Source organism: Procambarus clarkii, chromosome 2 (assembly GCF_040958095.1).
Source record: "Procambarus clarkii isolate CNS0578487 chromosome 2, FALCON_Pclarkii_2.0, whole genome shotgun sequence".
Taxonomy (NCBI): Eukaryota; Metazoa; Arthropoda; class Malacostraca; order Decapoda; family Cambaridae; genus Procambarus; species Procambarus clarkii.
In genome coordinates this window covers 25,240,273-25,252,746 of record NC_091151.1, presented here as the reverse complement: position 1 = coordinate 25,252,746, position 12,474 = coordinate 25,240,273, and the positions used below count along the sequence as shown (strand labels likewise).

Below are 12,474 nucleotides of genomic sequence, written 5' to 3'. Positions count from 1 at the left end.
TTAACACTTAGGACAACCAATCGTTAACTTGGCTTCATCAACCATTTCTGGTACTCACCTGAGACAATGGAGCTTACTGTCGTTCGGGTAATCACAATTCATGTCCAACAAATCTCGATATCATGTCAAATGGACAAGTATTCGTCATGCAGAATTATCATGCATTAATCTGTAGCAAGCTAAATGTGTATGTATGTAATCCTCAGAAAATTACTCACTCAACCACGAACTTCATTTAAAAATAAGTTACGCGTTAACTGCCTTTGATATCTGACATAACCTGTCCAATTGCTGGGAAGGTTAAAACCCATTAGTGGTTCGCACTGAGCTGAGCCCAACCACTTGGTTTGCACGGTAGGGCGATGGTCTCGCTTCATGCAGGTTGGCGTTCAATCCCCGACGGTCCAAGTTGTTACACACTGTTCCTTCCTTTCGGTCTATCCTAAATCCTTCGCCCTTCGAAATGGTATATAGTCGTAATGGCTTGGCGCTTTCTTCTGATAGTTGCTATCCCTTCACCCTGATCTTCACACATAAATATAATCTATCAATAATACCGAATACTGTGTTTATTGTGGTTAGGACCTCTTTCACACTTTTATGCAACTACTCAGGTACTTAATGGTGGAGGTCTCCTTCATACAGTCGCATGCACTAGTCTTCTTAGGATAATGTATCACTGAGTACAACATTCCCTTATAACACATGGTAGATGGGTGATGAACAGGTAGCTGGTAACAATGATCCGTTGGCAGGTAACTCTTTTGGGGTTCAACTCCTAACTTTGGCATTTTCCACACTCTTATAGGTAGCTACTCCTGTTGGTGTGTAACACACACTTGATGTTCCTGAAACAAGACAGATGAACAACAAGCAGCTGAAGTCTCGTTCCCTTGACAATCAATATTATGGTGAACATGCAGACAATACTCGTCGCAGTGCTTCACAATGGTCCAATGTTGGCAAGAACTATTTTACCCTTCTTATGTCAATGAGGAAATAGATGAACCTTGATCATGCAGCAACACTTTGAAATTCAATATTTCTCATCTTTCACCACTTCGTGGTGCTCCTTGATAACTCAGTTACGTCAAAAATTACACAGCTGTGATTCTAGGTTTCCATGACACATCTATAGTAATAAGTATCTTCTTGCATAACTTAAGGCTTGAGTTTGGTGAAATGATAAATTATCTATTTGACTTAATAGACAGTAAGTAATCAACCACCAAACAGGCTTGCCAGTAAAACACATAATGTTTCCAAACGTTTTTAATTAGTCACAAAATGGTGACATTATAACTATTACACAGGGAAATCACACTAACGTAATATATCCATATCAATGAGAAAATCCACTGGAGCTCTGAGTTGATTCAAACCTGCAACCAAGAGAATCCCAGCCACTGATGTTAACTACTGAACCACCTTGACTTGGTAAAAGTCTTACAACCAGATTTCAACTGAAATCACAGGAAGTCTGAAGGCTTATCCTGAAGCAATTCAATGTTTTACATATGATCCCCAATCACCCCGGAGTAGGTAATGTAGTTCATCCACCGTACCCCCTCCCTGTCCAGCTCGTTGCTGCCATGAGAGAGCTTGGTGGGCGGCTGCCAGAGTATGATGCTCCTTGGGGCAGTCTCCCTGTCCTTTTGTAGCCTTGTGCTCCTGCTGCTGTCCTCACGAATTTTGCTAGACGCCTTTTCCTTTTCCTTTTGTTTCGTTTTTCTCCGCCCTCTTCTCCTTTCTCGTTGTCATTTCCTGCTGACCTTGTGCCTGTTTTGATCATTCTTTTGGCCTACTTTTGTTTTGACACCCGGGTGTTTGAGGAGGCATACTCTTGCACCTGTAGAACTGTAGTACCCAACGTCTCGAGCGAGGGGGAACCTTTTATTGACAATCCCCCTATCGTCTCTGAACCCGATCTCGACGGACTGACGGTTCTTAAGGTGGCGTTTGTCGGGCGTATACTCACGACGCACCCCTAGGGGGCCCCGGCTTGATCGGCGATAGCTTCTTGTTGGGTGTCCTACCTCTAATTGTGGCTCTATGGTGGGTGTGGGGGGCACATTCGTGGATGAAAGTGTGTTTTTCGTATCTATGTTGATGAATGTTCCTCTTGTTTCCTCTCAGGCTCGTGGGGTGGGCGAACAAGCCCTTGATTCGGACTGTATTGGTGACTGGGCTCTGTAGCCCCCGCTGCGTTGGGCCCCGACCTAGCTCCTCCTTTGACCCTCTTGACTACTCCTCTCGGCTCCCCTCCCTCCTATGTGGTTGGGTCGAGCCCCAAGCCCCCAATGGTGACTACCTCGTCCCCTGGCACGGCTCGGTCTCTTGTTGTAACTACTGCGCCTTTTAACCCCTCTCTCTCTGGGGGTTCTCAACGCCGTCCTCGACACGGCCACAGATTCCTTCCTGTTCTGATGCTTATAAAGTTTATAAGGACCTTGTTTGGTCCTGCTTCGTGGGCCAAATACTTTGATCTCCTCCCTCTTGATTCTTTGCCTCCTGACGATTTCTCCCTTCATAGGCACCTTGTTGATTCCATAGATGCCTCTGTCACCTTCAACCCCTCCCGTCTCGGTACCCGTGTCGTTGCTGCTGCTTCTCAGGATGCGGCCCTCTCACTTGGCTGCTTTATCCTGCCTTGGCGAGGCCCCTGTTCGGGTCTCCAAGAGCGCTCGGTTGAATGCCTGTGTTAGCACTATTCTCCTTCTGCCCTATGTTGCAACCGGTGTTCGGAATCTACAGGACTGCCACGATGATATTCAGCATATCCTTGAGGCCCAGGGCCATTCTGTCCTCCAGGTGGACATGTTTACTCGTCCCCCTCGCGGTCGTCGCCGTCAGCCCCTTCGGGTTGTGAAGGTTACTTTTGATGGTAGGACCCTTCCGCCCTCTTTTATTCTTGCTGGTGCCAGGTGCTCCCTCCTGGAGTACATTCCCTCTCCTCGTCTCTGTAATAAGTGCTGGAGGTTTGGGCATGGTGCTCCCTGCTGCTCTGGAACTGTCTCTCTGTTCTTTGTGTGGTGGGCGAAGGTCACTCGAAGTCGGAGGTCACTTCTTCCCAGGCTCGCTGCCTCAATTGCGGTGAGGCCCACCCTACCTTCTCCCGTGCCTGTATTCATTACAAGCTTGAGGCAGCCGTCCTCAACTTGAAGCACCGGGAGCGTTTATTTTTTCCTGAGGCGAGGCGCCAGGTTCGCCGGCTCCCGCCTTATGCTAATGTCTCTTATGCTTATGTGTTGCGCTCTTCCTCTCCTCGTCCTTCCCACCTTCCTCAGACTCACAACCGTTTCCGGGCCTTGGACCCTGATACGCCCACTGCCCCCTCCTCTGTCCCTTTGAGTTCTGTCCCGAAGGTTCCCCTCCTGGTCCTCTGTCTGGGGTTGCCTTTCTTTCTGCCCGGTCTGTTATGTCTCCTGTGTCATCTTCCCCGTCTCCCTCCGATCCTCCTTCTCATCCTTCTCTTCCGTCTCTTGGCTCTCCCCGCCGCCTGTCAGTGCGGGCTGATGTCCATCGCTCTCCCAACGGCCGTCGTGTGTGCTCTCGTTCAGCTTCTGTTGAGACGCTGGAATCCATTGCCCAGTACGTAGTTGCTGGGACACCTGTCTCTTTAAGTCAGAAGCGTAAGCCTGGCTCCTCTCCTTCCTCCTCCTCGGCGGGTAAGAAGGCTTTGCTTTCTTCCTTGGCCCCTGCTTCAACCTTTCTCGCTTCTTCCCCTCCCATTTCGGTGGCTGCGCCCCCTGTTCCTGTGATGGAGGTTTCTTTGGCCCCCGCTTCCCTCTCGGTTGCTGCCCTTGCTGAAGTGCGCTCCCCTCTTTCTACTCCTTCTCTTCCTGCTGCTGTCCTTGACTGCTCCTCTTGGTTGTCTCCTCCTCTTCTTCCTCCTCCTCCTCCTCCTCCTCCTCCGGACCCCGCCCGTCCACCTCTGGAGCCAGATTCAAGAAGCAGTTACGCAAGTACTTACGAACGTGTACATCTTTCCTCAATCTTTGACGGCTTTGTTTACAGTTATTAAACAGTTTACAATCATGAAAACTTGCCAATCAACTTTTATTATTGTTATAAATAGCCTCCTGGTGCTTCGGAGCTCATTAACTGTTTAATAATTGTAAACAAAGCCGTCAAAGATTGAAGAAAGATGCACACGTTCGTAAGTACTTGCATAACTGCTTCGTGAATCTGGTCCCTGGTCATTTCTCCCGCTTCCTTCCCTCCGTCTCTGCTCAGTTTACCCATGCCCCCTAACCCTGACTTTGCTGACCCAGATCCCGACCCTGATCTTCTTTAACGTGCTATGTTCCTCTTTTGCCTTTTTTTTCCTTGTTCTCTGTTGTTGTCCTTTCTCTACTCGTCGATGTCTATTATTCAATGGAACGTTCAGGAGTATTATGCCAATTTCCTTGAACTCCAACTTCTGATTTCGCGGTTTTCGACTCTTTGTGTCTGTCTCCAGGAGCCGATGCTTGGTGCTCGTCCTGGTCGTTTTCGTGGCTATTCCTTTCTCTCCCCCCCCCCTCCCTCCAGCTGTTGCTGGGGCTCCTAACTCTTCTGCTCTCTTGATTCGTTCTGATGTTTCCATTGTCCCATTGCTTTTTCCTTCGCCTCTCGCCATTGTTCTGCTGCTCATATCTTTGTGGGGAAATTGTACACCGTTTGTTCCATTTATCTCCCCCTGCCCCCCCAAGTGTCCTGCTTTCTCTTCCCGATCTGAAACACTTACTGGACTCCTTGCTGGAGCCTGTGCTCCTGCTGGAAGATTTCAATTATCGTCATTCCCTTTGGGGTGATGTTCTAACGAACACCCGGGGTCGCCTTCCTTAGCCGTTTATCCTCTCTTCTTCCCTGTCTTTTGTGAATTCGGGTGAGACCACGTATTTGGACTCTTGGACTCGCACCCTTTCCTGTCTTGATCTTTCTCTTTGCTCGTCTTCTCTTTATTTAGATTTCACGTGGCAGGTTCTTGATGACCTCCATGGCAGTGACCATTTCCCCATTCTTGTTACCTTTTTCTCTTTTGACCCTCCCCTCTCATTCCCTAGGTGGCAGTTTGCTAAGACGGACTGGAACCTATTTACCTTCAGTGCTGCTCGCTCTGACCTCTCCGTTCTGCCTCTACCTCGATCTCTCCTCCTTTTTCATGATACTGTCTTCGACGCTGCCCTCTGCTCTATTCCTCGCTCTTCCTCTCGGGGTCCACGGAAGTGCATTCCCTGGTGGAATGCGGACTGTGCTCGGGCTGTCCGCTATAAGCGTGCAGCCTGGAAGAGAGACCGCTGTCAGCAGACGACTGATTCTTTTCCTTTCTTTCGGAAGGCGAGTGCGGGGGCCCGTAGGACCATCCGTACGGCTAAACATGAATGTTGGGCATCTTATGTCTCCACTATTACATCTGAAACTCCTCTACCACAGATCTGGAAGCGTATCTGCAAGATAGCGGGTAAGCTCGTTCCTGATGTTTCGCCGGTCCTTCACTTCCATGGTACTCCTGTGGGGGGACCCGTTGCAGGTCGCTACCGAACTGGGTTCCCACTTTTCTTCTGTTAGCTCTGGTCTTCATCTTCCCCAATCTTTCCTTCTTCGTAAACCTGTCCTTGAATCTCGTCCTTTAGATTTCTGCACTCGTCTTCAGCTTCCCTATAACGATCCCGGCTCTCTCTCTGAACTTCGTTCTGCCGTGGCCCTCTGCGGTTCTACAGTGGCGGGCTCCGATGGTATTCATTATGAGATGCTTCGCCATCTCCCTCCGTGCACGTCTCAGTATTTACTGAGTCTGTATAATCGGATCTGGGAGTCGTCGTCAGTCCCTGAGGACTGGCTTGATGCCGTTGTCCTCCCTGTTCACAAACCGGGGTCTCTGGGTACTTCCCTTAAGGACTTTCGCCCTATTGCTCTCTCAAGTTGTGTTTGCAAACTCTTTGAACGTATGGTTAACGTTCGTCTGATGTTGTTCCTGGAACACCATCACCTCCTCTCCCCTTCTCAATTTGGTTTCCGCAAGTGCCGCAGCACAACAGATGTCCTGGTGAACTTGGAGGTCTATATTCGTACTGCTTTTGCTGCGAAGACCTCCGTTGTTGCCGTCCTTTTTGACCTGGAAAAGGCTTACGACACCACTTGGCGATATCATATTCTATCCTAGCTTCATTCTTTTGGCCTTCGTAGTTGTCTCCCTCTCTGTCTCCGCAGCTTCCTCTCTCGTCGTTTCTTTCGGGTGAGGCTTGGTACCGCTCTCTCTACCTCTTTCCAGCAATACGAAGGTGTGCCCCAGGGTAGTGTTCTGAGCACTACTCTTTTCCTCGTTGCCCTCAATGGTCGTCTTTCCTCTCTTCTTTCAAGCGTCTTCTCCACTCTCTATGTCGATGATCTTACCCTTTGCTGTCAGGGTGATGCTTCGCTTCTCCTTCAGCGCCGGCTTCAACTTGCGATTGATGCCGTGTCGTCTTGGGCCACCGATCATGGCTTCAAGTTCTCTACTACTAAGACTTGTGCCATGACTTTTACTCAGAAACGGGTCGTTCTTCGTCCCTCTTTGTCACTTTATGGTCGTTCCCTTGAGTACAAAGATTCCGCGAAGCTTTTGGGGTTATTCTTTGACACTCGTTTGTCTTGGTCTCCCCATGTCTCTTACCTCCGTGTTGAGTGCTCTAAGGCCCTTACCCTCCTTCGGGTATTGTACCATACTTCATGGGGAGCGGGTAGGCGCACTCTCCTCGCTTTACATTCCTCTCTCGTCCTGTCTAAGCTCAATTATGGTTGCCCTGCTTACTCCTCTACTTCTCCTTCTACTCTTCACCGTCGTGATGTTTTGCACCATACTGGATTGCGCCTCAGTTCTGGTGCCTTTCGTTTGACTTCCGTCCTCAGCTTGAATGTTGACACTGGCTTCCTATCTCTCCAGGACCGCCGTGATTGCTACTGTCTTCGCTATCTTGTGTGGTCCTTGCAATATCCTTCGTCTCGCCTTTGTCGTGCTTTAACTTTTACCCCTCCTGCGGTTCCTGTTCCTCTTCACCACCTCACTCTTTCTGTTCGGTTATCTCGCTTACAGGCTTCTCTTTCCGTTCGTATTTCTAATATTTCTCCTCGTGTTGTTCCCTCTTTGCCCCCATGGAGAGTCCTCCCTTCCGCAGTTTTGTACATCCTTGACCCGCTTCACTAAAGCTTCTACCCCTCCTATGGTTCTAAAATGCCTTTTCCTTGAGCATTTTTCTTCTCACCTTACTCCGTTTCCGTCTTCACCGATGGGTCTAAGTCTGCGGACGGTGTTGGCTACTCTGTTGTTTTTCCTGATCGCACTTATATGTGTCGCTTACTTCCGGAGACTAGCATCTTTACAGCGGAGCTTTATGCTATTCTCTATGCTCTTCGTTTCCTGTTTCTCGTTGTCAGTCTTCCTTTGTAGTTGTTGTTGACTCTCGTAGTGCCCTCATGGCTCTCGGGTCCTTTAATCTGGTTCATCTAGTAGTTGTCGAGATCCAACATTGTCTGTTTCTTGTTCACAGTAAATTTTAGTTGGTAGAGTTTTGTTGGGTTCCCAGCCATATTGGTGTGTCTTTATATGAGTGTGCAGATGCTGCCGCCAAGAAAGCTGTCCGCTCTTGTCCCATCTCTCGTAAAGGTATTCCAAATTCTGACTTTTAACCGGTTATCCATTCCTCCATCCTTACCCATTGGCAGGCTTCTTGGTTGTCTGTTACTGGTAACAAACTACGTACTCTTAAATGTTGTGTTTCCTTGTGGCCGTCCTCCTACCACCGTAACCGGCGATGGGAAACACCTCTGGCGAGGATGCGTATTGGCCATACTCGCTTAATCCATGGTCACTTGATGGAGCGCCGCCCTGCTCCTTATTGTTCAAATTGCATTGTCCCTATTTCGGTCGTGCATGTCCTTCTTGAATGTCCTGACTTCCAGGTCGAGCGTGTGTCTTGCTTTCCGACCGCCCCTCGCGGTCACCTGTCCCTCAATAGAATTCTTGGTGACTCGGATACTTTTGATATCGTTCTCCCTATGCGTTTTTGTTCTCGTATTGGCATCCTTGGTGATATTTAGCGCCCTCTAATTATTCCGCACATTTGATGGTGCTACATAGCCTTCCCGGTTTGGTGCCTTCTTTTGATAATTACTTACTTATTTTCTTGATGTGAGGTGGTTGTTCTGTTGTGTTTTTGTCTTCTTAATGGGGGTTCGCGGATTGGAATTGTCTTGTCTTCTTAGTGAGAGGTGGTAGTTTGAAACTGGTTATGTGTTGTTAGTGAGAGGTCATAGTTTGGATGATGTTTTGTCATGTTAGTGAATTGCAGAGGTTTGGGTGAACGTTTCACTTTATAGTGCATATGGGTGGTTTAATTATATTTTTGTCATTTTAGTGAGTGGTGAGACTTTAGTGGGTTTTATTTTGATAGCAAGGGACTCTTTTTTTATTACAACTGATGAGTGATAGTTTGTGTTTGGTTTTGCCTTATTCGTAACTAGCTGTACCCGACCACGTGTTGCTGTGGCTCAGCAGCACATGTGTATTGCTGAGCCACAGCCCTCCCCTTCTCCTCCTGTCTTCCCAACATTCTCCCCCTCCCTCTCATCCTCCCAACTATTCCCCACTCTACTGCCTCTTATCCTCCCTACCCTTTCCCCCTCCCCCTCCCCTGGACCTTCGTCCCAACAGCTTCATCCCCTCGTCCTCCCAAGAATTCCCCCTCCCCCGTCCCCTAGTCCTCTCCATCATCCCCCACTCCCCCATCCCCTTGTCCTCCCAACCATTCTTCATCCCCTCGTCCTCCCCACCATCCCCCACTCCCCAGTCCCTCGTCCTCCCCACCATTTCCCCCTACCCCATCACCTCATCCTCACAACCATCCCTTCATCCTCACTACCATCCCCCACTCCCGTCCCCTTGTCCTCTCCACCCCATACCCTTGTCCCCACCATCCCCCACTCCCTCGTCCTCCTCACCATTACCCCCTCTCCCGTCCCATCATCCTCCCAACCATCTCCCACTCCTCTCCCCTCGTCCTCCCTATCATTCCCCACTCCCTCGTTCTATGCATTCTCAAATGATTTGATGTTCCCATCAGAAAAATGAGAACATCAAATGATCTGATGTTCCCTTTACTTCAAAATAAGAAGAACAGTTAAAAAAATTATGTGAAAAAATGAAAAAATACAAAATTAAACTATACTCATGAAATGAATGGTATGGTAAACAACACAGCTCAATTGCAAGTCTAAGTCTGTCAAAGTCACACAAAATAATTAAACCAAATGAAAATAAATCGAAATCTATGAAAATTATATTTATCAATGCAATTGGAAACATTGAATTGGAATCGTAACATATTTAGTATAGAGTATATTGCTTTTACATCTAATAGATGGCGCTGTTTTTTAAGCACGTTTTTACCTGTCACAGGTATGGCATCCATATAGTAGGTATATAAAAACACGTGCATATTCGAATGGGACCCTGTGTCAAAATTTCAAAGCAATCGGTGAAGAACTTTCGGAAATAACGATTTTGAACAAATGAACATTTACATTTTTATTTATATAGAATGGTGGTGTTTGGATGGGATCATGTCTTGTTAATAAGTAATGGATTTATTGTATTCTTGTTAGTAAAAGATGGTGGTTGTGTAAGGTTTTGTCAGTGAGGTTTTGTGATATTAGAATTGACCTTTGTTTATTGTGAGGCTTGGAGGCTTCGGTATGCTTTTGATTTGTTAATTTATGGTTTGTGATTACATATGATGCTGTTAAAAATGTTGTTTGTTTCATTTTAGGAATGGATAATCTGTGGTCAAATATTAGGCATTGTGCATTTGATCTATCTTAAATACAACTTCAATTTTAAATAATCAAAACAACGATAATTGGGAATCCTGACATGATTCTTTCATGCATGATGTGTCTGAACAAGTAAATCTAATTTGATAATGATCACATTCTTCCAAGGTGTACTTCACTTAAATATTTTAAATCAGTTATTCACAGTTTGCTAACACTAAATAAAAAATACTGTTCTGCTAAGATATATCATTATTAAACATTGTCAAAAAACAATCACTGACAAACCTCTCCCCAAAAGACCTCCGCCTCAGCATCACCTTGCATTTCTGATTAGTGTATTTTATCAAAATAGAAATCTCCCACTATATTGCTACTTCTATTCCTTGATGCTTTTTTAATTCCAAACTAAATACATTTTTCTTGTTTTGTTACGATTACGTTTCTTAACATTATTGTATTAATTTTAAAACTATTGTGTAATGCACAATTTTGTTTTTGTGAGGGGAAAAACATGTTTGTTTGAAAAACTGTGTTTTTCATGTGAGGGAAATCTTTAAAACCTCTTTACTGATTGCTTTGACATTTTGACACAACGTTGCATTCGAAAAGGCGCGTGTTTTTATATATCTACTATATACATGCCTCACCTGTGACAAGAAAATTTTTTTTTTTTATACAACACCATCTGTTGGACATAAGAGCAACACATGGTATAATCTCTGAAAGTTCTTCACCGATTGCTTTGACATTTTGACACAACGTTCCATTCGAATATGCCTGTGTTTTATATGCCTACTATATATAGATGCCATACCTGTAACAGGTAAAAAAATGTTTTCTTTTTTAAAACAGCGCCATCTGTTGCACGTCAGAGCAACACACACTAAATACATTATGATTCCATTTCAATGTTTCCAATTTCATTGATTAAATGAATTTTCATAAATTTCGATTTATTTTCATTTTAATTTAATTATTTTGTGTGACATTGCGTTGGAATTGAGCTGTGTTGTTTACTGTTCTGTTCATTTCGTGAGGATAGTTTTTTGTTTGTTTTTTCATTTGTTTTAATATCTTTTTTTAACTGTTCTTCTTATTCTGTAGTGATGGGAACATCAGATCATTTGATGTTCCCTTTTTTCTGATGGGAACATCAGATAATTTGGGAACGCATAGGACGAGGGAGTGGGGAATGGTGGGGAGGAAAGGGGACAGGAGTGGGAGATGGTTGGAGGATGAGGGGAGGGGGTAATGGTGAGGAGGATGGGGGAGTGGGTGATTGTGGGGACGAGGCGACGGGGGAGTGGAGAATGGTGGGGAGGACGAAGGGATAGGTGAGTGGGGAATGGTGGGGTAGATGAAGGGATGGGTGAGTTGGGGATGGTGGGGAAGATGAGGGGACAGGGAAGGGGGGAATGGTTGAGGAAGAGGGGACAGGGGAATGTGGAATGGTTGGGAGGACAAGGGGACGGGGGAGGGAGGAATGATGGAGAGGATGAGGGGCTGGAGGAGTGAGGATGGTGGGGAGGACGAGGGGATGGGTGAGTGGGGAATGGTTGGGAGGACGAAGGGATGGGGGAGTGAGGAATGGTGGGGAGGACGAGGGGATGGGTGAGTGGGGAATGGTTGGGAGGACGAAGGGATGGGGGAGGGAGGAATGGTTGGGAGGAAGAGGGGATGAGGGAGTGGGGGATAGTGGGGTGGACGAGGGGATGGGAGAGGGGGGAATAATGGGGAGGACGAGGAGACGGAGGAGGATGGAATGGTGGGGACGACGAGGGGTCGGAGGAGTGGGGATGGTGTAACAAAACAGTTACAAAACGTTGTATCAAAATAGGTGGTTGGGTTGTATATTTCATTTCATGAAGATCGGCTACACCATAACTATATTTTATAGTTATGAAACTATTTCAGAGTCTCTCCGTTAGTGGGCAGACAACCTTAGTCCTCAGATAAATGTTTATGTATATGTTCTACAGGCACAAGTTAATGGCACACAGCGTCGAGAGGCTGCGCACCGACGGCCTTAACTCCCTCGTATATTCCGTCATCAACACCACCCGCTACCCACTCTACACCAACATTTTAGCGCACATCAGCCCCAGCGCTCCTAATATCTTCACCACTGTCAAGTCCACCACTGTCAAGTCCACCACTGTCAAGTCCACCACTGTCAAGTCCACCACTGTCAGCAACCCCCATCCCCACCCCACATAAGATTACAGTCAGTAAAGAGAAGAACTTGATGAATAAAATAATAAGAAAAGGTCAAGGCAACAGAAATGTCCAATGTTGGAAAGACTGACCAACCATACCAAGTTCACTCCAATAATTACTTCCCGGTGGAAATATATAAGGTTTTCCGAGTTAGGGTTAAGGCTGAATAACAGTATTGTGACAGATAATATAAAATATTTGCTGAAAAAGAAATACAAATGTAATATTCATTGTTTTGTGAATGACGTATAATCAATAAATGCAAATTGACAGTTGAACAATGTCACTCGTCATCTTCTATATCGTCATATTAACCATATGTTATATTTTACTTGTATAAATACAACAATTACACTTAAGCTTTCAATCAATTTGTTGTTTTCAAGATGCAGGTTTTTTCATCTTGCATCAGAGGTAATATGAATGTTGCACAGATATTGCAGACGTAATATTTATTGCCAC

At 46.2% G+C, this 12,474-nt stretch overlaps 1 protein-coding gene across 1 annotated transcript in view; it reads left to right on the top strand.

Moving 5' to 3' along the window:
• The window catches only part of LOC138366008 (beta-1,4-galactosyltransferase 4-like), a 128,956-nt gene extending 116,944 nt beyond the window's left edge, over window positions 1-12,012 (top strand). Inside the window, exon 6 of the mRNA XM_069326730.1 lies at window positions 11,775-12,012. Within this exon, the coding sequence (XP_069182831.1) occupies window positions 11,775-12,012 (238 nt within the window). The remainder of the gene's footprint in view (window positions 1-11,774) is intronic.
• The last annotated feature ends 462 nt before the right edge of the window (window positions 12,013-12,474 follow it).